Below are 27,684 nucleotides of genomic sequence, written 5' to 3'. Positions count from 1 at the left end.
AGTTCACGGATGTGTAGATTGCAGCACAGCTCTGCTGAACCCAGCGTCGTCCCTGGCCCGCTGCATGATGGCATAGTAGGCTGTGAACGTGTGTACCAAGGACCACGTTGCAGCTTTACAGATGTCCTGGATCAGAACGTGCGCCAGGAAGGCCACTGACAATGCCTGAGCTCTAGTCGAGTGGGCTCTGGTGATCGGCAGCAGAGGAACTCCCGCTATCTCGTAGCGGGTCCGAATGCAAGAGCTGATCCAGTTAGAAATCCTTTGTGTGGACACTGGGAGGCCTTTCATCCTACCAGCTGTAGAGGTGAAAAGCTGAGTCAACTTACGGAAAGGCTTTGTCCGATCTAGGTAGAAAGCCAGAGCCTTTCTTACATCCAAAGCGTGAAGGTGCCTCTCTTCACGAGTCTCATGGGGCTTAGGGCAGAAGACTGGAAGGAAGCTGTCCTGGCTCATGTGGAAAGTGGACACCACTGAGTGACAGGTTTCAGAGTAACAGCTGTGTTAGTCTGTATTCGCAAAAAGAAAAGGAGTACTTGTGGCACCTTAGAGACTAACCAATTTATTTGAGCATGAGCTCACAAAAGCTCATGCTCAAATAAATTGGTTAGTCTCTAAGGTGCCACAAGTACCACTGAGTGAGGAGTGCTGACAAAGGGAACTCCTTCCAGGACTTTCCCGGGATCGGTCCACCATCGCAGTGAGGTAAGTACCGTCGTGGGGATGGTGACAACCTTCTCCAGGTGGTCCCTGGACCGGGAGTAGACCATCCCTAGCCATTGCTGCAGGGGGGTCGCATCTGGAGCCTGGCGTGGTGCACCACATATATACATGCTGCCATGTGACCTAGTATGCGTAGGCAAACCATGGTCGTGGTCAGGGGAAATGCGGAGACTTCCGCAATGAGGTCCGTCAGTGCCCTGAATCACTCCAGCGGCAGGAACGCCCTGGTGCAGGTCGAGTCGAGCACCGCTCTGATGAACTCTGTCCTCTGTACTGGAACTAATATGGATTTTTTGTCATTCACCAGGAGGCCAAGGCGATGGCACATGCCCAGTAGCACCATGACATCCCCTTGGACCTGTAGTTTCCCTTGACAAGCCGGTTGTCGCGGTATGGGTAGATCTGGATGTCCCAGCATCTGAGGTAAGCCGCCACCACCAACGTGCACTTGATAAATACCTGTGGTGCTGTCGCTAAGCCAGACAGAAGGACTGCAAGCTGATAGTGGTCGGGACCTACCGTGAACTGGAGGAAGCGTCTGTGTCCCCCGAAGATGGCGATGTGGAAGTATGCATCTTTCAGATCGAGGGAGGCGCACCAGTCTCCCGGATCCAGGGAGGGGATGATGGAGGCCAGGAGACCATGCAGAACTTCAGTTTCGCTAAGTAGAGGTTCAAGTCCTGCAGGTTGAGTATGGGCCGCAGACCGTCCTTGGCCTTAGGGATTAAAAAGTATCGGGAATAGAACCTCTTGTTCCTGTACTCCACTGGAACTACGTCCACCACACCCAGCGGTCGCTCCCCTGATTGATGGCCCTGTCCCGATCGGTACTGGTCGCCCCTCCTGGGATCTGGCTGACCTCAATAAGCATCTGGATTGGGGCCTCGGGGACCGGCAGAACTCGATGGATCCGCAATGGCACCAGGCCGGTGATCTACACCTCACACTTTGATGAGCGGGACCGGGATGTGGAGCGGGATCAGGAACTAAAGCGGGCTTGGCGTCGTGAAGATGTAGCTGCATGGGGTGACGCCACCCTGGGGGATCGGTGACGGTCTGGAGAACAAAACAGTCGGTCCCTCGACCTGTCCCTGCAGTGGAACTGGTGCCACGAAGATTCCGGGTGCCAACTCCGAAACTCCTGCTGGGGGGGGACGGGGGACGTGTGCCTCGTTACCAGCGAGCCATGCCTCAAGCCTCACTGCCCTTGACAAAGGTCGAGAGACCGGATGGGACTATGAAGCTTCTGCCTATCACGATCAGAGGCGTATCAGCTGCGAGAGGGCGACCATTGGCGGGACGTCCCCCACAACGGGGAGCAGTGCCGGAAAGGTGGAGACTGTGGTGGTCTCAATGCAGGTTTACCCCGGGACTGGGACCCCGCAGGGGCCAGAGTGGGCAGCACTGGGAGGGAAATAATGTCCTGTGCCACTTGGAGGGCCTCCATCTTGGACGGCACTCAGAGCTGAGGACCTCCACCGCTATCCGGGGTAGCTGGCGGGGAGTGGGCTTGGCTACACTGCTTGACCTGAGCTGGGGCCCAGGATCCCCAAGGGGGTGAAGAGGCACCCGAGAATGCACCTTGGTCCAGCCCAGATTTGTCCTTTCCCTTGTGGGAAACTGGAGACGTTCCTCGCCCTGTCTTCCTGGGCTTCTTGGCTGAAGCCATGGAAGGAGACTGGTGCCGGCTTGTAGATGGTACTGGCAGGGTGCTGCGCACCAAGGTCATGATGCTCTGCGCCGAATCAGAGCGCTGCTCTGGTACCGGGGTAAGGGCAGACTCCATCAGGAGTGCCTTCAAATGAATGTCACTCTCCTTCTTCGTCCTGGGCTTGAAGGACTTGCAGATTTTGCACTTGCCACTAATGTGACCTTCGCCCAAGCACAGTAAACACCCATTATGTGGATCGCCAGTGGGCTTAGGACTTTTACAGTGATCGCAGAGTTTAAAGCCTGGGGACTGGGGCATGCCCTGTCCCAAGGAGAAGTCTCTAACCTAACAAACAGGTTGAACTAAACTAGAGGGAAACTATATATAGTAATCAATTTATTTGAGCATGATGCATCCGATGAAGTGAGCTGTAGCTCACGAAAGCTTATGCCCAAATAAATGTGTTAGTTTCTAAGGTGCCACAAGTCCTCCTTTTCTTTTTTGTATATACAGTAATATTTGCAAGAGGCAAATGAGTTTGATTGAATGAAACGCAACAGCTGAAGCAGACCAGTTCCATGCACCATTTCTAGAGAAACAAAACCAGTTTAGGAAGGGAGTGTGCCAGGAGAAGAGAAGGATGAATTGGGCATGAGAGGCATTTAAACTAAACACCTGACTTCCACAGAGGGTAAGCTACTAATGTGAGAAACAGCCTGCCAAAGGCAGCAAGAGGAGCTGTGAATGTACATGCACTGAGAATAAGAGCAAGGTTTTGAGCAGAAAACAAGATTGCAGAGTACAAAGGCTAGTGAGGTAGGCAGGGGGACAGAGATGGGCTGCAGTCCCAATATTCCTAAATGAACAATAGGTGAAGAGGCAGAGAGGCACATTCCCTAACAAGCTCAAGCCGTGTGTAGGAGGAATATGTACATCTTATTTGTAAATTAGCTCACTGTCTCGTATGTGCATGCATCACAGAGTGAGAGCCACACACACAAGAAGGGCTAAGATCCAGCGTTCACCCTGATCTTCCCATGCTATTGCAGGACATTGTGTGGGAGACGCAAAATAATTCTAACAGGCAGCTCCTATTTAAATGCTTCAAAGGAATGGAAAAAAACCCTCAAGGCTTTCTGTGGGAGAAAATCTCATTCCACCTCCTAGTCGGTTCTGCGTGGGCAGCCATCACTACAGTTAAGCCTGTAATCCCATTTATACCCTGAGACACCACTGGTGTCCAAGAAAATATTCCGTTTTAAATCCCAGGAAGGTAGATTCTGCCACTCACTTCCAGGCAGAGAATTCCAGACACTGAAGAGCTTCTTATAAGGAGGAAGAACAAAGCCCCTTTGTGGATTTAACTTACTATCTCTGTTTTCTTGCCGTGTTTGTTTTACCCCATTCTCTGCAATCCCCCCCCCCACACACACACACAGCTGCTTATTCCCTCCCAGAAAAGCCCTGTGTCTTATATACATGGACTAGGACCCTTCTAAAGTTTGGATAGGCCATATTGTGTCTCTTGCCACCATAGGGTTAGATTAGCAACTCTGCTGACAAAATACACATTCAAACTAAGGGCACCTCTGCACAGCATCCAGGCAGCAGAGTTTGCATGATGTGCTGCTCTCCAGTCACTGGGGTTTGCTATTCCCAGATCTCTCCGTGATACAAGCCTTTCTACAAACTTCTGTATGGGCTAGACAAAATGGGACAAATACATCCTGGTGTAGCACTGCTGGTGTCAGCAGAAATTACACCAGGGATGAATCTGGCCCAATTGTTTCTAGCCCAGACCTTAAAACCCATACGTAAAACCTCAGCCCCACAACACAACATCACCTGAGACGTTGTCAGTGTCTAACACTTGACTGTAACAGCTCCCTTACAAAGAAAAAGCCTCAAAACTCAGGCAGCTTCATCAGTGCATCAAGGAACTTGCTCCACAAACGTGTAAGGCACAAAATCCACCTCGTGTCATCATCACACAACCCCCTCTCCTGCTCTCAAGCAAAGCAGCACAACTCATGCATTTATCGCTCCACTCACAGGAGGCTGCACGTGTTACTGAATTCCAGCCCTTGCCGAGCGCAGCGAAGCACAACTGCAGTCATGCTGCAATCTTCAGTGAAGTTTGGCATACACAGTGGCTGCAATCTGTTTGTTCCGCGGGGACTGGGACCGGTTGTGCCATGAAAGGTGCTCATGCTGTGCTGGTTGCCAACAGGGGTGAGGGAGGAAACGGTGTGTAGGGCTGAATCTGATCCAGCCCATTTTTCCCAAAGCCCCACCCCTCAACTGAAGGTTCGTTAGAGCCAGCACGGGGGACAGGTCTTTGCCATTTGACCAGCTCTTTGCAACATATCACAAATCCAACCACCGATGGGTGCAAAGTTGCATTTGGCTCTCCAATGAATTAGTTTTTCCTCCTTCTCAAAAGGTACCCAGATGTGCAGTGGAACCAGAACTGAGTCCGGCCTGCGCTCACCTGTAATTGTACATCCCACCACTAACGAGCAGCCCCATTTCCATCATCAGCCCAAACAGGAGACCCAGGAGAGCTCCACAGCCTGGAAGATTTGTTCAGCAAAAACACACTTCACTTCTGCTTCTCCAACCCGTGGAGCTTCTAAGAGCCCCGAGTACCACCGCAGCCTCACTCACATTGTACAGCACTGTGGTCCACCCTTCCATGGTAATGCACTGGAAGACAGTCAACACAGCAAAGAGGATGTTGTCAAACTGAGTGATCCCGTCATTGGGACCAATCCACTCCTTGCACTCGTAACCCGAGGGGCATCCCTGCACCCCACACGGATGTGGGGGATCCAGTTCTTCCAGTTCACCTGCAATCATAAAAAAGCAATGCCCGGAGGGCACAGAGATCAGGGAGGGGCGGAGGAGATGCAGAGAAGCAGACAGAGCCCAGCCCGGATACCCAGTGGAAGGCGAGGTGGGACGAGCATCTAGCTGTGTTATTAAAGCTTTCACATTTGGGGGGACATTAGGTCACTGGAATGTTCATGGAATCCTGACCTGCAGTGCCCTGATTTTCCAGATTTACTCCCCCACTTTCTGACCCTCAATGCTCTGCCAGTACATCTCAAGCTTGACCCGAAGCACTCCTTGCTAATGCAGCCCCAGAGCTCACATGCCTCTTTTAATGCACCTCACTCCTGACCTGAAACAATGCTGGGCCTTCTGAATTTGGCCACTCCTGAGCAGGGATGGCTGGTTGTGTTGATGTATGTTAGTATGTTTCTTCCCATTCCCCCCCAAACCTTAGACTGTGAACTCTTTGGGGGAGGGACCTCTCCCTTTTTGCCTGTCTAGAAAGCAGCTAGTACACAGTGGGCACAATAATCTAAAGAGGTGGCTTTTCTTCTCTGTATTGAAGTATTATCAATCCTCATGACGAGTCTCATGATGCTTGGTGTTTTCCTTAAAGCCCCAGATCCTGAAATCCTGTGATTACTTGAGCATCTCAGAAGAGTTTTGTAAAGCAAGTTTCTAGCCCCTATAATTGTGAAGAAAATCTTGAAAATGTGACTCAAGTGCACCCAAGAGGGTGAAAAACCCAAAGGCAAGTAAAATCCACATTGTATTACCATCATCATCATTTTAAATCCCATGATTTGTATGCCAATCTCATGATTTTTGAGTCCTTATTCATGATTTTTGGAACACTCACAGTTGCCCATGCTAAGACTCAAGAATGGGAATCCTCTCTCTTTAAATGAGATCAGCTGGTATTGGATATGAAGACAAGAACAGATATTGGGGATGGTTTTGATTGATAGAAACCACTCATAACAACATCAGTCACTGGGCCTCAGAGCACACGTGCACCCGTTATGGTCCTTGGGCCCTTTAAGAGCTGGCATTCTGGGAAACATAGTTCTCTACAAAGAACTGAGAGTCCAGAGGTCAGCTTTTGGGAACTGTATAAGGGATAGCCTGAGGATAGTATGGAGAAAGAGGAAGGCTGAGCCTGGAAGGGCTGTTGGGAGGTGATTGAGTTGCTTTGTTCTTAGCTGGATTTTACTTTGTTAAGCCCTGAGGAAAGAGACTAGCAGTGACTTATAATTGTTTGTATTTACCATCTCGGGCTGGAGAAGCTGCCCGTTATCTCACAGTAAGGTTATCCTTGGCTGGAATCTATTACAAAACCAATCCATCTCTCCATCCCCACTGGAGAGCTGGCTAGAAAATGGGAAATATAGTCACGACAAATCTGTTTTTGCTGACATTTTTCTAGCCATGAATGTTTGCAACCAGCTCTACCTCACTGCCACCCTCCCTGGCTGATAGCAGGCTCAAGGAGAGGAAAACAGAGTGTGGCGTTCAGTAAAAGAAGAGAGGAAATCACTGAGCCCAGAGCTCCAACAGGAACATAGCAGTGCGAAAAGGGAGTGACCCCTGAGATGGCCTGACTCCAATTCCAGCGGGCATTGTGTGGAAATGGAATTTCTCCCCACCATGCACCAGGGACCAGCAGCTCAGTCTTTACTCAGCCATTGTGATCGTGTGGTGACAGTTATGTGTTACAGTCTGAAGTGTCAATACCACCATGCCGCAGCATGGCTTATGCCTTGCTGCAGCTGAACCAGACAAGCTGGGGTTCAGCGTGGCAAGGCCACAGAGTGGCTCATACACAGTCAACCACCTCATCTGAGCTGAGAAGGGTGCTGCTCACAACGGTTTGCTATGCACAACAGACAGATTGGAATGGCAGCCTGCCTACCTGAATTATTCGTGTAGCAAGCTCGGTGCAGTTTCCCACTGTAGAACTCCAGGCCGATGATGGCGAACATCAGAATAGCAAAAAAGAGCAGGAGGCCTATCTGGAGAAGGGGCACCATGGCCTTCATGATGGACTTCAACACGATCTGTAAGCCTGGGAAAGAGGAGAGAGGACACAGCTCACTGACCCTCCCACCACCTTGCCCAGCTAACAGCAGAGACAACATCTCTCCCTTTCCCTACAGGAGAGGCTCTTGGTAAAAGGATGGTGAGCTACAGAGATGTGGAAGGATCAGTAATCTGCCAGATGGGACCAGGCAAAGCACAGCGTGAAGAAACCTTTGCCAAATAGGCATCTGCCACTCCCATAACCACCCAACATCGACTTCTGGGTTTTTGGGAACTTTCTTCTCTCCACTGCAGCTCTTTCTGGGCATATTCCGCCTGTGGAATTTCCACTGAGATTTACAGACTTCTGCTCCAGAAGCAAGGATAGAATGGGCGATAGAGACATGCAGTGAGGCTCAGGGAGGAGAATTTTGCCCCTAGAGGACCAGCATGACCTAGTGGACAGGACAATGGATTCAGGATGGGTTCTGTTCTTGACAGTGCCTGCTGCATGACCACAGGCAAGTCAGTTCACCTGTCTTTGCCTTGGTTTAACCCCCCCACCCCATGTTTGTATTGTTTATTTAGACTGAAAGCTCTTCAGGGCAAGGATAGTCTCTAACTTTGTGTTGTGCAGCACCCAGCACAATGGAGCCCTGATTTAAGTTGGGGCCTCTAGGTGCTACCATATAAAAACATCCACTACTCATTCGGATTTGCCTTCCAAGTGGCAACTGCAAGGTAAACAGGTAGGACCATATTTCAAAGTCCCGCCGTAACGGAAGAAGAATCACCGAGTAGCCACTGCAAAAGCACACCTGCATGCAGCTGTTTGTGAAAGAAAAAAAATCAAGAAACTGCACGTACAGCTGCCAGTGTCCATGCGCAGGTATCTAGTTTGTGCATCCAAATGCACGCATTTGTGCATGCACAACGGGTAAGTGCACATCCTGCATGGCTCCCATGTTGTGTGTGACCTTTGATTGCTTCCCTCTGAACAGCCCACCCATGCATTCACTTTGGATAACAATGGGGGAAAGCCATCCAGAGCACAGAGTTTTGCCAAGTACCTTGCAGAAAGGGAGGTTTTTAAGGATTTTCCCCACCTGACTTTGACAGGGCAAGAGGAGTGCCGACAGCAGTGCCAGGAGCCAGGCATGATGTGGGCCAAATGCAATGGTGTGTTTTCTCCACACCCTGCTCTGTCACAGCACCTCGCTCCTGACTTGTTCTCCCATCTCAGGGCTCTCCTGAGCAGGGACCACAAGTGCTGGCTTGCTGTCAAATTCACACTTTAAAGAGTGGATTTTGTCCTGGTGAAAAGTGCCAGACTGAGACGGGACAGACGAGGGGTACAAAGGACAGCAGCACAGCAAATCTCTCCCACTATTGCCCTGCAACTGCGCCACCACCTTTGAGGAAGAGATGAGAGGTTCAGTTTCTGTGACTACGAAGTTCCCAGCCTCTCTCTCGAGGCTGTTGACAAGAGAACCACTTGCCGTGAGGCTGGATTCTGTGATATGGCCCTGTGTGCACTAGAATCTGGGTCAGGACCGTCCTACACAGACCACTGACCAGCTCTCAGATGGAAATTGACTTATGATGCAGGGGAGAGAGGCCACCCGGTGAGCAAGAGGGATATGATGCCTTCCACCATGACAAATCCCTGCGACCATAAACCAAGTCACATCCAGTCCCATTGAGGACATTCTGCTTGTGACCAAATTCCTTACCTCCCAGAGGTCTCTCTTCAGAAGCGGGAGCCTCAGGCATTAACTTACAGTCCCCCTCCTAGCCCCTTGCCGCCCCCTCATTTATTAACCCAGCAAGCCGTACATTCAGGGCCCAGGAGAGGGACAGATCAGGAGCACCAATAGACTGATTCCTTTACTTGTTTAAAGGGAGGGAAAAAGGAAATTACTAATGGATACACCGCAGCCCCGGAGGAATTAGTGGAATGGGAGTCTCTGGCCTTTGTGAATCCTGGGATTCCCAGTTGTGCTCCACCAGAAAGCATTCAGCCTTGTTCTAGATCAGGGCCCCCTGGGACAGAAGGGACAGGGGAGGCAAAAGGGGCAATTTTCCCCAGCCCCCCCCCAGGTTGAGAGGGCCACCAAACCATGTGGCATTGTGACCTGGTGTGAGGGGTCACTGAGCCACTCAGGTTTGGGCCGGTGACCCTTGTTTGGCCCAGCAGCCCCTCCGTCATGACACTGGGGCAGCAGAGCCAAACCTGTGCAGTGCTGTGACCCTGGCGCGCCAGGTCACAACACACAGCATGGGGAGCCAGGCCCATCCCCACGGCATGGGAACTAAGCCACTGCTGTGGGGTGAGAGCAGGGCATGCTCGCTCTAACACCACCACTACGCTCCCCCGCACCCTTGTCCCCACAGCATCCCCCTCAGTGGCAATTTTTTGGAAAGGGCGGGGGCTTCGTTGCAGAATTTACCCCTAGCCCCCCAAATACCTCTGTGTGGCCCTGATCTAGATGCAGAGGTGGGCCCCAAATCTTTGCATGCTGAATTTACCCCTCTCCCTTCCACATCACCGATGGCACCTCTCCTGTAGGAATCTAGGAGAGGGTGCACTCCTCCCTGCTGGAAAACATCACTGGTGAAATCATGGTCCCTCTGAAGTCCGTGGGAGTTTTGCCATTGACTTCCATAAGGCCAGGATTTCACCCTCTGTCTCCAGCGGTGGCATGAGTGCTTTCCCAAGCCTGAGGGACATACACAACTCATGTGCCCCGCCAAAGAGTGGGAGATCGAACTTACTGGGAATGCCTGAAACGAGCTTCAGAGGCCTGAGCACTCGCACTGCCCTCAGGGTCCGCAGGTCCACATGGGTGTTGAAGTGAGTTCCAGCTGTGGCGAGGATGCTGCAGCCAGACAATGAGAAAGCAGAGTTATTAGCCACAGAGACTTGGCAGCGCGAACGTGCCTGCGAGAGGGAGACATCGTGACTGGGCCATCACAGACAAGGCACCTGACAACCTGAATTGGTGCACCTTACCCTCCAGTGAGTCAGCAGCGATTGCTGGGGTCTAAACTTAGCAGTGTTAATGGAGTGATAGAGATAATAATTAAAACAAACACACTGTTGCCAGGATCCGCATTTCCAGCCGGAGTGCAGTGCAACCCGCCCTGCATCGTGCCAGGATGAGGAGTCATACTCTTAGCCTTTGGCTCAGGTCCTCAGAGTAGGCCGGTCAGCATCAGGAGCAGCTCAGGACCTGGGTGGGGATGTTAAACCAACTTCATGTCTCCCTGATCCTGGAGCCGCTGAGCATCAGTTGGGTCCCAAGGCACAACTCAGAGCAACCTCAAGGCTGACTTAAGTTAGCCCCCCAAATTCATTAAGACAGACAAGAGATCGTCCAGACATAGCAGTTCCCTGGCCATACCCCCTACACCAAGAATTAGGAGGGGTGACCCAGCAGCTGCCAGCACTACATCACAATGCTGCATAGGACCCCAATTAAGTTTGTTTTTTCACTGGCAGACCAGCCCCAGGTGGCTGCTGGAGCAAGGATCAGGCCCTCAATCAGTGCCAGGAGTCACACGCAGTCTCTGAGTGCAGTGGGACCCAACCAGCCACACACTAGAGCACAACATGGGCCTGATTCACTGCTGCTTCTCAGCTCATGCGACCATTTACATCTGTGCAAAGTGTGCGCAAAACACCCCCGAATCAGACAGGTAATGTTTGACATTCGCTTTGCACAGGAGCAAGTGATTACAGTGCATGGCCATGGAGAGCCAGGCCCCAAGATTCATGCCCTGCTGCTCTAACCATTAGCAATGCTATGTAATTATGCTCTGGGTTTTTAGACTGCCAGGACGGTGCTCTTCAGATCTGTACTTTGCCTGCTTGGGATCAATTTAATCTCTCTCCAGGGCACTATCAGTCTGGAACAGAGACAGTGCTCAGAAGATCAGAGTCTTTGCCCGGGTGGTTAGCTACACATCTCAGGATTAATGCTCCGCAGGCTCAAGGTACCAGGCTCCCTGAACCTGGAAGTGCCACAGAACGGCAGGACAAGGATGGAGATGAGACTTAAGAATTAAAATGCAATCAGCAATCAGGGTGGGTAGGGGAAGCAACAACTGGGATGGGTTCCTTCTGCGGGGAGGTTATATGCCCACCCGGCCTCAGCTGCATTGACCCCAGATGGCACGCTCCGCTCGGGTCACAAGGCAAGACGGAGGGCCACACTGGGATTAGACTTTCACAGATAGGCAAAAGGAGGTGGTGGTGGTTCCCCCTTGAGCAACCCCACCCCAGGGTCAAGCACAACAGTAGTGCTGGAAGACAGGACTGCTCAGCCCTGACTCCTGCTGGCTGAGGGCAGGTAGGGGCGGAGCTGGGGTCACAACAGACAGAGCTGACAAGACTGCCCGGGATGTTTTAGAAGGAGGAGACAAGATGGAGAGCGGGGCAGGAGGAGGGAGCGACCTCAGAGCTGTTTGCAGCAATCCAAAAACCAAGGAAAACTGGGTCATTGTTCCACTAATTTATCTAATTGCAGGCCAGAGCAGCTCTGTGCTAGGTCTCTTGTGTGCAGCGCAATTAGCAATCTTCTCTCTCTCTCTCTCTCCCTTCCCCCTCCGGCCGCCGCCCCAACGTACAGTAGGTACAAACCTACCCCCTTCAGAAACCAGAGTTCTGTTTCCTAGGATACACAGACAGGAGAAATGATTTAACATAATCAAAATAGCTCATTGCATCTGATTTTTCCCCCTTTCTGTTTATCATGCTGGATTCAAAAGGGGTGAAATGACAAGCACTGGGAGACAAACTTAAGTCCTGCTTAATCTGGGAGGTAGCTGCAGCTGTGGTGTTCTGACCCGACAGTCTCATGCCTGGGCCACCTAATCCCACAATATCCCACCCTGGATCATGGTAAGAGCCATAGGCTCCGACCACATGCGTGGCTGAACAAAGCATCCCCTTGCCCCCCACAACCAGAACCCAGCTTCAGCTGCTCCATCAGGGGCCAGACGTGCTGCATATGGCCCCAGGCTAGGGACAGCCTCCCCTTACCATCCTTGGGGTGGGTGCACTTCTGCTGCCATGACTAGTCCTCCTCCTCCCCTCCAAACATGCCCCAGCGCGGGAATTTGAATGAGAAACCAGGCAGCCATGAAAAGGGAAGATCTGGTGGAACACAGGGAGCCTTAAGGAGGGGGTTGCTGGAGAGAAATGGGAGGAGAGGACATGGGGTAGCGAAAGGCAGGACTTGACACCAGAGCTGTGGAGCGAGAGAGAAAGCCCAAGGAAGAGTGGGGAGGGATCAGGTATCAGACCTTGCCACAGTACAGGAATGCAGAAGGGGCAAAACGGAGAGGAAGACAGGAACAGAAAAATGGGTAGCAAGAGGGGATGAAGGGAAGACAGAGTGGGGAGCAGGTGGGAACTGGGAGTGAAGGAGAGAGCAAAGGGGTTGGCTTCAGGCTACAGAGGGAGGAGCCACCAATAAACTTTGTCTCCCCATGTTAGACTTGTCCCTCCCTGCATCTCCTGCCCAAGGAAACTTCTGCCCCCCAAACACGTTGCACAGCTATTCCCAGACTTCTCCACTAGCACTCCCTCCTCACCATGTAACCCCAGCCATCCCCACCATGCCTAACCGACACGGCCGTTAGTCCACTCCCAAAGCACCCTACCACGCTCTGCCCAATGCTCCCCCTTTGCCGCGATCAGCAGGCCCCACCGGCCCAGCCCTCTAATCTGACTTTCCCACCGTGCCCCACCCATGGAGTCTCTCCTGCCACTGGGGTCTCCCACAATGCCTCCCAAGCATCTCCCACCCTTCCCTAGAGGCTCCCCAGCAAAGGCGTACAAAGGCCATTCTAAAAAACCCAAAGAGGATTCTAATGTTATGGTTTCCAGAAAACCTTGATAGCAAACAAATGAGAGAGACTGGAAAACATCCGGTCTAGACTGCACAGAGAAGGGAGCTGGAACAAAGCCAGGGAGGTGGCAAATAGCCAGGCAGCTGCTGATGAGGATGGCATGTGTGCGTTTAATGGGCCTTGCTTTCCAGCCTCCCACAGTCATAGTGGTGACATGCTGCATTATGCAGAGACCTGGACCCGGCAGAGATGTGGTCAGCTGTTGCACGTTGGGTGGTTATGGGCTCACCTCTTCCTCTAGAGGAGGAGGTGCATTTGTGCTGCAAGCCCTTGCTTTAAAGCCCAGAGAACTAAGAGGTCTGGGGGACCTGCACCTCTCCTCTGATCCAATACTCCTACAGAAAGAGAAGGAGTGTCCTGGAGAGGTCCTCACCCTGTGAACTCGCCTCCCCTGAGCCACCACAGCTCCAATCTGTTGGCATGCTGGTGGCCTCCTTCCGCCCACGGGGATTTGAGAAAGGAGGGGCAGGACAAGAGCTGAGGTCAGATACAGTTTGGGATTCATTTAATCTCTGCTTAGCTATTTTCCAGTTTGAAGGGGATGGGAGCTGCTGGCTTTTGCCCATTTTGCCACTGTGCTTTTAGCCCCCAGTTCAGCAAAGCACCTATGCACATACCTTATTTTAAGTGAGTCGCCCTATTGACTGCAATTAGACACAGGTGTAAATACCTCAGCAAATGGGGGCCTTATTTAAGTCAAGGGTGCCTAGAAGCCCAGGATGGCTGCTTTGTTAAACTGGCTGTAAAGTCAAAATCAATAGACTTAAGTTGTGGTTGCACTGTAGTATCTAGGAGGGGTCAAGCAGAGAAGCTGAGATTTCTCCCCTTCCTTCTGACTGGTAACTAGAGCCCAGGCTGTCACAGCAGGCTCCCCACTTCTCCTGCAGAAGGAATTATAGTGTTACACTCTGGCCAACTTAACATGCATTTTAGAGCTGTACCAACTCCATGCTTTAGGTTGCAGGGGTGCCAAAGAACCTTTCCTTCAGCTTCACATGCCTCCAACGTTTGGGGTCCAAATGAGCCTTAAATGTCCAAGCAAAACCCAATTTGAAACCAAGTTTGATACAGTTTTACACCTAAACTATCTGAACCTGCATCCCAGTAGACAAAGACCCGGCCTCGGCAACACCCACCTCTCGCCTCGACAACAGCAATGTGATATACCTGGGCAGGAAGCCTTCAGTGCTTAGGAAATCCCAGTGCTATGGAACACTACAGTGCATCTCGTCAGCAACACAGGCTACCGTGAGCACATCAAACCTGTCCTCTGCTACATGTGCTGACTTCCCATAGAACATGAAATCAAGTTCAAGGCCTTGAGTCTTACCTGCAGGGTTCTCAGAGGCTTTGTCCTGGGGTATCTAAAAGACCATTTACATTCTGGGGAATAATGGAACTCTCTGACACAAGGGTAAAGCTGGTTTGTGCAGGAACCAGAACTTCCTCAGGGGCCAGTCTGAGACTGTGACTTGAACTCACCCAAGAACAAAGGACCATAACAAACCTCCCCATCGCTCCCAGCCCAAAGTTCATTTCTTTTCCCAGCCTTCTCTAACAGAAACATATAGCAAGCTGTGTGTATGTGGGTGTAATTAAATTCCCAAACGAGTCACTTCACTGCACACACTTACTTCTCCACCTGGGGAGAGGAGGAGAGAACAACCGTGACAGATGCTAGTCATGTCGCTTAATGCACTATCGGAAAACACTCAGATACTACAGGGATGAGCGCAGTATAAGAACCTATATAGAATACCTTTGACGCAAAGCCATAAATTAACCCCAATTTATTTGAAGCGTTGGGGACCTTTAGATGAGCCTTCTCTGAGGAAACCCTGTATCAGGGCAATACACACCACTCTCAATTAGTGACTAAGAGGGGGATTATCTTATGGCAATGTGAAGTACTCACTGTCCCCACTCAGGGGTGTGGGGTCCATGGATCATTTCAGAGCAGGTTTGAACAGATTATTTAAGCAAGACACCTGATGTGCCGAGCAGGAGACAGCTCTGAAATCTGCTTGCAATCAAAAGGATCACCCTGGATATTTTTCCTTCTAGGGTCTGACTGTCAGAAACAGGAGCTTGCATTACGAACACAAAAGCAGATAGTCAATGCCCAATGGAATATGCAACTGCCCTTGCACACACTTTGATATTCACAGCAGGTGCCACTTAAGAGTAAAGAAATGATTGGATCTCTCAGATAAATTGCTGAGCAGGCTCTTGAGCATCCATTCCAGCATGCACGTGTATACTGGTCTCCAGTATTACCAGAGATGGGGCTGACCCAAACACATGGATCCCCATCCCAACACCCCCGAACTCTGGAGAAGTTTCTGAACCATTTCTGAAGACCATCTCTAATTATTAGTAGCGCACTCAAACAGGAATATTACTTTGCATGTCTGTAGCCCCTTCCATCTGAGGATCTCACAGCACTTTACATAAATGAATGAATTAAGCCTCCAAGCACCCCTGCAAAGCAGAGAAGGGTTATTACCCCTATTTTCCAGCTGAGGAAACAGAGGCAGAGAGAGACTTTGGTTGAGGTGTTCAGTACCAGGTGAAGAATTGACCCCTGCCAGTCTAAAATCAGAGAAGGAACATGGACCAGGACTGACACAGAGATTCATGTGGTTGTTACCACCAGAGGAGGTGGTATTTAGACATTTCTTAAAGGAGATGAGGGATGGGGTGTGGCAACCATTAACTAGGGTTTTTTTCCAAGCACGAAGGAGGCACTGAGTCCAAAGTGGGTCCTTTCAATCTGCCACGCCCAAGATGGAATGCAACATGTGTCAAAGACTCAAATGAGGGTCAGAAACAAAAATCATTGAAGGTACTTGAAATGCTGCAGGATTCTTCTCTGGGAGGATTTCTAGATCCTCCACTTCATGGTTCTTTGTTTCTGGCACAAATATTATTCAAAAATAAAAGCAAGTAGATGCCAAACGTGTGCAGAATGCAGGAGCTTTGGGACCTCCCTCAGAATGAAAGGTACAGGCATTGAATTAGTCAAAAGCTGGGTCCAAACATACTTGAACTTTGGACCTCTAGCTCATCTCCACTCATTGGGCGGAGACTATTTAGGTCGCATTTGATATGAAGATTCCCTTTGTAAAGGGTTAGGAAATGATTCACAGATGTCTCAATAAATGGCTAATCAAGACTAGAATACAACACTCCACTCGGTTTTTTTAGAACCATAGTTTAGGAACTCCCATAATGTCGTCTACTGAGCTGTGTCTCACCATCTAACACACACGCTAGTCAAGTATGTTACAACAAGGTACAATTTTCATAAGCGCCTCAGAGCCAAAGATATTTTCCTATCTGCAATGGCACCTATTAGATGTTTTTGACAATCCCACTGGGCGCCTATCGGCATCTTTAGGCACATAAATATAGCCCTAAGACTTAGGCATTTATAAAAATTTTTACCCAACATCTAATAGACATGTATTAAGCTTTTTAAAACTACTTCTAATTGGAACTTTATTATACAGCGTGACCCATATTTGCATGTGTATACAATTCTGATTTACTGAGAAGAATCTCATCTGTATGACATTTTGTTCTCCATTTCCCACAAATCAAATTACACGGGGCAAGATCTGAATCTGAAATCATTTGGGAAAGATCCTCTTTGGGTTATTTGTTATTATTTCCTTTTCTCTGTGCTAAGTGGCTGCAATGTTACAAAGACAATTTAAAGAGCTCAAGCAATTGTACCAAATACACCAGAATGAAATAAGGAACAAACCTGAGTATAGAAAAACATGGAAACCTGTTTAAGGCAATATAGAAAACAAGCTAGAACTAAGTTGTATACAGACTATCAACCCATGTATTTTGGGATATAAAACAACCACTCACTGCCTGGGGTTAGGAAGGAACTTTCCTTTCCTAGTCTCCCACGGACATCTTGTTGCTTAACTTTTCATTATGGGGTTCCTTGCTCCATCTTCTGAAGCATCTGGTGCTGGTCATTGTTAGAGAGAGATATTGGAGTAGATGGGCCATTGGTCTGATCCAGTCTAGCAATTCCAATGTCCTTAGAACAATTTAAATTCTATCTAACAGCTATAATAAACACAGTTTATCTAAGGTTGAAGCACTAATAATTATTCCTTATTTTTAGACAGAGACCCAAACTAAAATTATATCTCACAGTCCAAGTTATCTGAAAAAACTGCTAGATTGGTCTATAAGAATCCCAGTGATCTCATGCTTTTCATCACACATATTGACAAGAGAGTGAAGGTGTTTTATAGGCCATGCAGGCAAAGGGTTAGTTTTTAACTCCTGAAGGAAAGGAAAAAAAGATTTCAGGTGAGAAAAGAGCAGAGAGAATCTATTTGCATGATGCAAATGAGGGCAGAGGCAGGAGAGGATGTACAGGCTAATGAGCAAAGTGCAACTGATTAGGGAGCAATCAAAAGCAGAAAAAACACACCTTGGCAAATCTGATATTGTGTGTACACAACTGGGTGATTATTTATTTACAGCATTTCAGTTTAATTAGAAAGCTCCACTCTGTAACTGTGTGATTGTACATTCTTTGGCCCTGACTCTGATCACCCGCCAGCAGTGTAATTCCATTGGGTTGATCTCACCTACAGCAAATTAGCAATGCTCTACAGAAGTCAATGGAGCGACACTGATTTGTCCCAGCTGAGGATCTGGCCCCAATGATTTTAGTGCTGTTACTCCTGATCTGTCCCAGTGTGAGGGATTAAAATGTTAGGCCCCTTCTGCTTAAGAACAAAAATGTGTATAAAAAGTTTCATTGCAACAAAGCTCTCAACCCACCACAAATAAAGCTCTTCCCCTCAATGCCCCATTCAAACCGCCGGCTTGGGGAAAGCTGGAAAAAAATCAACGCCTCACAAGTACTCTGAAGATCAACAAATCTGGGTTCTGTCGAAACAAGAAAATTGACCAGAGGCTTGATTCTCCTCTCACTCACACAAGTTCTATTCTGGTGCAAACTGCATCTACTTCAGTGGATTGACACCAAAGTCTATGAGGTCAGAAGTAGGGTCTAAGTGTGCAACTGCATACACACAAAAACATCCCTATTCCTGATACCCCACTGGCCTGCACTTTGGATAATCATTAACAGCTGTTCAAGTGAGGGCAAATTTCTAATCTGGGAGCGTTTCACACCTTATTTGCTTTCATGTGTCCAGTATTACTCATTATGCCCCCCTGAACAACAGACATTTTTGTGACAAAAAGCACCCGTGTGGACAGTGCTTCATTGGCAGGAGCTGTGCTCTCAGCAGCGACAAAGCTACCGCTCCTTGATGGTGGTGGTTTTATTTTGTTGCCAGGAGAGCTCTCTCCAGGTGATAAAGATTGGCCACACAGTGCACTTTACAATGGCTCGGCTGCAGCAAAGCTAAGAATAAGAGCAACATTCCTTTCATCCTTATCCTGGGATTAGGCAGAGGGGTTACTGAGACAGATGGAAAACTACCTGCAAAGGGCTTCAGTACAGGCACGTAAGTTTAAACCAGGCAGGTGGCAGTCCCTGTTGTGGGATGTATGATAAGAGATACCTACAAAGATATTCCTTGATTAGATTTGAACACAGATTCGCTACCATTTTCTTTTAAGATTATTATTTCTCAAACTATGGAGACCGATATAATGGTGTCCCAGCTGGAGATAAAAGACCTTTCTTCTGAAGCAATCAGAAGTCCAAGAGCAATGAGAGGACAAGCTGAGGCAGACACCAATCAACTCAAAAACTGGGCAATCCAGAGTTGTCAACTGAGCAATGAGCAAATTAACATTTATAATGAAATGAAAAGGCCCCTCAAGGGTTATTCAGCCACTTTATTCTGCTAGGGAGGCTCCTTCACAATTAATAGAGCAGGTCAAATTATTCACTGCAAATAAGTTACCAGATGAATTTAGCCCTTTTTTTCTGCTGGTGAATCAATCCCAGTTTGAACAAATGGATCCATTATTATTACATATTTGCCCAGTACTTCAGACAAACCAATTTCAGCCTAGGGAATGTTTGCAAACTGTTCACTTGGACTCTCCATTATACATTATTCCTGGTTGTTCACTTAAGCCACGTGGCATTGCTCCCAATCCCTTCTTGGACTGACTGAAACACGTGAACAGGGGAAGAGAAAATAATGATGAGTGAATTCACATTCCCCAGACATCTGTGCAAATAAAATCCCACTTCTGCGAATCTCCACAAGGAAAGACTAAGACAGGGTACAGGCATGGACAACGCAAACAACCACTCGGAATTCAAATGACTGTTTGTGAACAAGCTGCTCACCCACTCACATAGTTAAACAGAAGGGAAAAGGTGAACATCTGGAAATTACTGATATTTGTCTACGTTCCTACTCCTTTTCCCCAAGGATGCAATTTCTACACCAACAGTCTCATCATCAAACTCCTCTTGAACTGCTTCTCACTCAGAAATGCCAATAAAGTTGTACCCCATGGTCTAGTGACTCTCTAGATGTTTTTGGTTGTCCAGAGATCATCTTGGTAGCAGGCGCCTTTCCCAAGCTGCTCTAAAACACAGTGCGCACAATGGGCCCACATCTTCAGCCGGCATACATTAATGAATTACAATAGCTTCAGTGGCATTACACCAACTTACGCCAGCTGAGATCTAGCCCATTATGCAGAGTCCAGGCTCACCTTTCCTTGGTCACCTTTATGAACAAACATAACATGATGTGCAGCCAAAGCCTTGTCTTCAGGCATGGCTACTGCTCTTTGGGTTCCTACCTCAGGAATGGTCATCTCACGCTCTAGGTCCTCTCTGCCTCAGATCCAAGATCTCTGTAGACAGAAGGCCACTCTCGCTTCCGTTATACCTATAAACAAGCCATACCTGCAACACTGAGTCAGCAAGATTCACTTAGCATCTCCTTAACCACACCTGCTGACAGGGCTGACTCACAGAATTGCCAGCCTGCTCCCGAGACAGCCACCCCCATTGGCATTGCACCCTCTTACTGTCTCTTAGCTATTCTGTATCTGGATACTTTAACCCCAGACAACAGCAAAGTACCCAGTCTCTTCAGAGGCTTATTGCTTGAGAGCTGGCTCGAAACTGCACAAACTGCTGAGCGAAGCACTGCAGTCCGGGCTGGGGGAGCATCCATCCCATATCCTGTGGGCCAGGCCTACTGCCCACAGCTACAATGTATCCAATATACTTACGCTCATGCAATGTGGGGATGCAGCACCACGGTGTGACGGCACCTAAGGCTAGATGCTGAAATGTGCTAGAGCTCTGCTTAGCAAGCCGGGGGAGAGGTAGTGCAAAGGTGATGCTACGTCCACTGGTCCTGCAGCCAGCCAGGGGAAATTCAGCTCCCTGCACATTTTAGAGCAGCCTTGAGACTGCTGTCAGTTTTGCTGGCTAGAAATGGCTGTACCAGCCATTATGCTGGCAAGGGTCACCTAACGTGCAAGGAATTCCAACCCCAACCTGAATCATTCAGAGAGATGTGAATGGGTTTCAGTTGCCACCTCCCCTTCCCCTTCACAGGGTACTTCTCTCACATGCATAACCATAGCACTAAATATGGTTACTACTGTAAAGACTGAATTGGTGGTCATTACCTGAAGTATCCCAGAGGTAGGGCTCTCACAGGCTCCAGTAAAGAGTTTGTTTGGGAAGGGAGACATTAATATTCTCTTGCTAATTTTTTTTTCTTTAACAAATGAATAGAAACATATCAACCCCAAATTCTGAATTTTGGGGGAGTGTGGATCCGGCTTTGAATTCCACAGACCAGCTGTATGGGAGAGGACCAAAACCCTGGCTCTGAGTACCCCTGAGTTGCGGGGAAGTTCTGATCCACACAACTCCAGATCATCTGTAAAACTTAAGTATCCTCCTGCTGAAAGTTTTGGGTTTCTGTTCATGGAGCTTGTGATGTTTCAGATGTGTCAGCTGCTCTCACCCTTTCTGAGAGAATTAAAAAAGCCATGTATTAACAAGCCTGTGTGAGCTGTGAAAATGGCTGTGAATTTTACACCTCCTAGCAGGACTTTTCACATGTGCTTCCTATCCTGGAAACTAAAGACAGAGGAGTTCAAGCATATCATAGCTCTAACCAGGGCTCAGCAGCAGTCATTTTGGCTCAGTTACGGATAACAGGACCTGTACTTTTGAGAGTGCCAATTTCACCGAAGGAGGATTTAGGAGATCATGTATAGCAGACGGACTTCTGGAGGGATGGTGCATATCAAGCCCAGGATGGTTCCTGCCACCTGATGACTATTCATTAACATACGTACAATGAGTTAGTTGGCTCAGTGCACTGGTGACCAAATCACAGAGACACCACGACTGGCACCCTTCTGGCTGGCACTCGCAGGCTGTGTCTGTACTGGGGGCAGGTGCCCCGATTTCAGTCCCTGGTGAAGCTGTGCCATGGCAAACCCCTAGTGTGTCAGGATAAGCCGTGATTTGCACTTATGCACTTTCCCAAGGTCCCCAACAGTGCAAATAGCAGCTTTGCCGATCTACACTACGAAGTTAGGCCCACCGAGCTACGTCACACCCAGATGTGAAAAATTCACTCCCCTGAGAGATGCAGTTAAGCTGACCTATGCACCAGTGTGGACACAGGTCGACAGACAGAGTCTAGCTACCGCGTTACAGAGAGGTAGATTTACCTCAGTGATGGAAGAATAGCCTACAGCTGTGCTGCTGTAGTGCTTCCGGTGTAGACACCCCCTAGGGCAGAGGTGGGGCAAACTATGGCCCGCAGGCCACATCCGGCCCACGGGACCCTCCTGCCCGGCCCCTGAGCTCCTGGCCCAGCAGGCTAGCCCCCGGCCCCTCCCCTGCTCTTCCCCCTCCCCCGCAGCCTCAGTCACTGTGCTGCCGGCGCAATGCTCTGGGTGGCGGGTGTACGAGCTCCTGGGGCAGCGCAGCTGCAGAGCCCGGCCTGACCCGGTGCTCGGTGCTGCGCGGTGGCGTGGCTGGCTCCCGCCGGGCGGCACAGCTGTAGCACCGCCAGCCATCGGTGCTCCAGGCAGGGCAGTAAGGGGGGGGGGGGAGAGGGGTTGGATAGAGGGCAGGGGAGTTTGGGGGGTGGTCAGTGGCTGGGGATGTGGATAGGGGTCGGGGCGGTCAGAGGGTGGGGAACAGGGGGGTTGAATGGGGGCAGGACTTCCGGGGGTGGTCAGGGAGAAGGAGTGGTTGGATGAGGCAGGGGTCCTGGGGGGCAGTCAGGAAGGAGGAGGGGGTTGGATGGGGCAGCGAGGGGCAGTCGGAGAAGGGGTTCCAGGGGTAGTCAGAGGACAGGGAGAAGGGGTGGTTGGATGGGGCAGGGGTCCCGGGGAGGGGGCAGTCAGGAAGGAGAGGGGGGGTTGGATGGGGCGGTGGAAGGCAGCGGTGGGGGGCAGTTAGGGGCCGGGGGCTGTCAGGGAGAAGAGGTGGTTGGATGGGGCAGGGGTCCCGGGGAGGGGGTAGTCAGGAAGGAGATGGGGGGGTTGGATGGGGTGGCAGGGGAAGTTAGGGGCAGGGGTTCCAGGGGTGGTCAGGGGACAGAGAGAAGGGCGGGTATGGGCAGGGGTCCTGGGGGGGCCGTCAGAGGGCGAGAACTGGGGGGGGTCGGATAGGGAGCGGGGGCCAGACCATGCCTGGCTGTTCGGGGAGGCACAGCCTCCCCTAACTGGCCTTCCATACAATTTCTGAAATCCGATGTGGCCCTCAGGCCAAAAAGTTTGCCCGCCCCTGCCCTAGGGGTTCACCAGTGCTGTTACGCTGATTGTTGGCCAGTGACGGCTAAAGCCAGGGCAAACCCCAGTGTAGACAAGACCGCAGCAGAGATGCAGAAGACTGACTGGGCACAGAGACTGAGCTACCCTCTCAGCTCTATCAGTGACCCCATCAGGGCAGAGCACAAGGAAAGAGAACAGCCTGTGTTTGGGGCGTGGCAAAGAAGGAAATCAAGTCTCAGAACACCATGCAGACTCTTGTGCAACAAGCCCCCACAAGCTCATGGAGGACACTAGAGTCTGGTACTCAGCAGCTGCTGGGGAGGGGGAGCAGGACTGAATGATCCCTAGCGCTCTGCCCCCGTTGCTGGGTCTTGTGACGAGCAGGTGATCTGACCCTGGGAATGCAGGGAGGGGTCACAGTTCACAGGGGCAGACCCTGGTCTCTTGGGTTGAATCTCTTCCATTGTTCTCAGGCCTGTCCCTCTATTACTATCCCCTCCCACAACCATGACGGGGCCCAGGAGACAGCCCCCCGCCCGCTCCCTCCTCTCCCCCGTTCCACAAAAGCACCCTGTGTACATGCCAACGAGGGGGGCAATACCACCCCAGAATCACATCCAACAGAGGACCAGTCTGATACTGATTGGTATGAAATCCCCCAGGCCTCCCCTCCTTGGCACACTTCTAGGTTCCTAAAGCCATTAAGCCCTGAGATGCCTTGTCTGCACAACACATAGTTAATAATGAAGGATTTGGCTGGATGAGCTGATGTTTGTGCAATGTTATTTAAACAAATGATCCTGTGGACTCCTAAACTAATTGCGAGGGAGACTGGAGCCTAGCCCCAACACAAACAGCACAGTCACCAGACAGCTCCAGATGCGCAGCCAGGCACAGGCCCTCTGCTCCCACAGCAATCAGTCCCGGGGGCCAGCTGCATCCAGCATGACGTCTCCACCAACAAAGAGACGCACCCAGCATCTGAAGGAGTTCATTATACCTCCTTTGAGCTGGCACCAGTGGCAGCTTTAAAGCCAGCTCTCCGAGATGCGGCATAGCAAGGATATCTCAAACCACGGCCTAAAGACATCCATTATCTCTTAAGAAACCAAGAAAACCAATCCTCACAGATTAGGGCTGTAAGTCAGTGCCCCGACCTCGCCCCCACCCTACACCCTGCCCCAGAGATGCATGGATTTAGACCACACAGCATCAAGTCAGACTGTGAAACTAAGAGAAACACAAAAAGAAAAGGAGTACTTGGTGCCACAAGTACTCCTTTTCTTTTTGCGAATACAGACTAACACGGCTGCTACTCTGAAACCTAAGAGAAACACAGTGGTTTTGACTGAGTTTCACTCTGGTGCTTGCTTGAACCCACAGTTCAAAGCAACGACTGGGGGATAGAGTCCACATGGATCACACCACAGGGAATATTCAGATGCACCCACGTGAACCAGAATTGCAGTGTCCATGATGCTCTTACAGAGTTTGGGCCAAAGCCTAATGAATTCAATGGGAGGCTCTTCATTGATTTCAGTGAGCTCTGAGTCAGGAGACAGGCCCAGATCACAGTACTCAGCTCCCGATCCAAAGCCTGAGGGGAGTTTAGTTACGATGCTCTGGCTGGGCCCAGTTCTAACACTTAGCCTATAGTTAGCAATAGTTACTGTCTCTCAATACAGGCATCTGATTACGAATAAACCCTTTAACCTCTTTCCCCCTTGGGTCACATTTCTAACCAGAACTCCATCCAGGCAGCAGGTCCAAGCTTCCACCAGCCACTCAGCAGCCTGTGACTCAACAGGAAGAGGTCTGTATTAACACAGAGAAATGGAAGTCAGAGAACAGGGACAGAGTTTGGTTTTATTCCTTCCTTGCTGGCATGACGTGAGGGCTTTGCTTCCTACTCAGCTCCCCATGTGACCTAGGACTTCTAGCACATAGAAATTCAGGCCTCAATCCCATCTCAGCAATCTCAAGGCCATGGCATGGGGCATGCTGCTTTGGAGGGAAGAGGCCTAAGGTTTTCTATAAGGTCTGATGGGTTCGTGAAGGAGGAGAGGGTAACCCAGAAGACAAGGGGCTGCGGAGGAGAGACAGGGATTCATTTCCAAACAGCCCACACATTTCAAAATGCTGCCTGAGGTGATGCATGGGGATGCATGAAGCTCATGGACAACACAGGAGAGGCAGTTGGTGTAGCTCCAGCGACTTCAGTAAAGCAACACTGATTTGCACCAGCTGAGGATCTGGCCCCCAATGTTAGTAACCTGAGGAATCCAACTCCCACAGGATTTAAAAATAAAGAAGACCCTTCTAAACTCAGTTCCTGTTTCTAAACAGTCTAAACTCAGTACCAGCCTTATGATACCAGCCCCTTCTGTTCCCTGAACCCCCATCTCTCCTCTTCTGGACTGTACCCCAGTCCCGATCTCCCTGAAAACCTGTCCCCAGAGCTGGCCTGACAGGGTTAAGAGTTAACTGCCCTGAGGCAGGACCAGCTGTGCAGAGGGTGAATTTCCCCACATCTGGTCCTTTCTGCCTAGCTCTCCAGGTGACTCTGGACCATTTGCCACTCCTCGTTACTCATATTTCCAAAGGGAAATTGCTACTGACCCTCTGTGCAGCCCTATCGCTTGATCTCATTCTCCATCAGGACACTGGGAGTGGGGGATTCGGGGAGAGAACACATCTGGGAAACAAAATGGGAGATGACTGCCTAGGAAGGAGTACTGCGGAAATGGGTCTGGGGTCATAGTAGATCACAAGCTAAATATGAGTCAACAGTGTAACACTCTTGCAAACAAAGCAAATATCATTCTGGGATGTATTAACAGGAGTGTTGTAAGCAAGACACAAGAAGTAATTATTCTGCTCTACTCCACTCTGATTAGGCCTCAACTGGAGTATTGTGTTCAGTTCTGGGTGCCACATTTCAGGAAAGATGTGGACCAACTGGAAAAAGTCCAGAGAAGATCAACAAAAATGATTAAAGGTCGAGAAAACATGGCCTATGATGGAAGATTGGAAAAATTGGGTTTGTTTAGTCTGGAGAAGAGACGACTGAGAGGGGACATAACAGTTTTCAAGTACATAAAAGGTTGTTACAAGGAGGATGGAGATAAATTGTTCTCATTAGCCTCTCAGGATAGAACAAGAAGCAATGGGCTTAAATTGCAGCAAGGGCAGTTTAGGAAAAACTTCTTGTCAGGGTGGTTAAGCACTGGAATAAATTGCCTAGGGCGGTTGTGGAATGTCTGTCATTGGAGATTTTTAAGAGCAGGTTAGACAAACACCTGTCAGGGATGGTCTAGTTAATGCTTAGTCCTGCCATGAGTGCAGGGCGCTGGACTACATGACCTCTCGGGGTCCCTTCCAGTCCTACAATTCTATGATTCTCTCCCGAGACAACACAGGCATGACTGGCAAGCAAAAAGATTCCCTCATTCACCCGCTTTACATATAAGAGCTGCTTCAGGTGGGGGGTGTTATACAGAACTGGGGAGCCTGTCCAGCCAGGCAGTTAGAGTGGATGGAAGGAGAGGAATGACAGGCAGACATGCAGCCAGTCAGAGCGATACAAAGTGGAAGTATTTCCAGGTGAATGATAACCTAAGAACATGAGAATGGCCTCACTGGGTCAGACCAAAGGTCCATCTAGCCCAGTATCCTGTCTGCCGACAGTGGCCTGTGCCAGGTGCCTCAGAGGGAATGAACAGAACAGGTAATCATCAAGTGATCCACCCCCTGTCACCCATTCCCAGCTTCCTAGCCCATCAGCTGGCTCTGAGAGGACTCCATCCTGCAAGGTGCCGAGGGCCTCCTGGGAGATGTTGCTGGGAGCCCTCAGCTCCCACTAGAGTCAGTGGGAGTAGTGCCCCTCGAGCATCTTGCAGGTTCGTACCTAGAAAGCCCAAACAGAAGGTGGCAGGTGAAGCATTGCTCAGCAACAGAAAGACAGCCTGATTCTGAGAGGAGCCGAACGTCCCATTCACATCAATGGGAGTTTCAGGTGCCCAGCACCACTCAGTATCAAGCCCAGAGATGACGACAGAGAATCAGTTGTCTCTACAGTCGCCTCCTGGGCTGAGAAAGGAACATGGCAGAGACTCAGACTGCAGGAACCAGATGGCCTCAGTCATGTCTGTGTGGGAGACACACACAGGGACTCTCTGACCCCATTCATTCAATGAAGCTGGCAGGAGGTGCCCCCTAGAGACCCGGCCCATATGCTGCGAGTACACACGCAGCTCTGCCTGTACGAAGCCTATCCCTGCCTCTCCTGTGCTCCCACCACCTCCCCAAAACCATCTTAATCCAGACAAGCCACTCACAGAGCGAACCCCCCCTCTCCTCCCACACACCAACCCCTCTGCTAGGCTGGGAAAATGGCATGGCCCTTGCACGAGGTGACAGTGTCACACACATCCTGTCACCATCGCATATGGCACATGAATCATTCACAAAGCCTTGGAATTAATTATTCATCGAATCCAAAGACTAAGCACTTTCCTAATTGTCCTGGAAGAACAGAAAAGGGGGGAGAGGGGGAGGGAGATCGGGAAGGCATCATGTAGGTAACCAGCAGCATTCATGATTCACTGATTTAATAAAAGAGAGAAGGGGGGGCTCTTGTCTGGGTTGACCAGAGAATTAGCTTGTATTCAGAATTAAGGTTGCCCCTTTGTTTGCCTTATAGGACAACCTCATGCACTGGCAAACAGCCACATTTCTGTGGCCACATAATGCCATAGACTTCCTCATGACAGTCACGTTGCTGCTCAGGGTCTCGCTGTTAGATA

At 50.0% G+C, this 27,684-nt stretch overlaps 1 protein-coding gene across 8 annotated transcripts in view; it reads right to left on the bottom strand.

The window, feature by feature from the left end:
* Positions 1–27,684, bottom strand: part of CACNA1E (calcium voltage-gated channel subunit alpha1 E) — a 331,342-nt gene that overhangs the window by 169,889 nt on the left and 133,769 nt on the right. For all 8 annotated transcript variants that reach the window (XM_075131514.1, XM_075131513.1, XM_075131520.1 and 5 more), the window contains exons 6-8: positions 10,004–10,107; positions 7,122–7,274; positions 5,042–5,223 (exon numbers count right to left, since the gene is read on the bottom strand). In XM_075131514.1, the coding sequence (XP_074987615.1) occupies positions 5,042–5,223; positions 7,122–7,274; positions 10,004–10,107 (439 nt within the window). The remainder of the gene's footprint in view (positions 1–5,041; positions 5,224–7,121; positions 7,275–10,003; positions 10,108–27,684) is intronic.

Source organism: Caretta caretta, chromosome 8, assembly GCF_965140235.1.
Source record: "Caretta caretta isolate rCarCar2 chromosome 8, rCarCar1.hap1, whole genome shotgun sequence".
Lineage (NCBI taxonomy): Eukaryota > Metazoa > Chordata > Testudines > Cheloniidae > Caretta > Caretta caretta.
The sequence above is the reverse complement of the archived record's forward strand: the minus strand, read 5'-3'. Positions and strand labels throughout refer to the sequence as shown.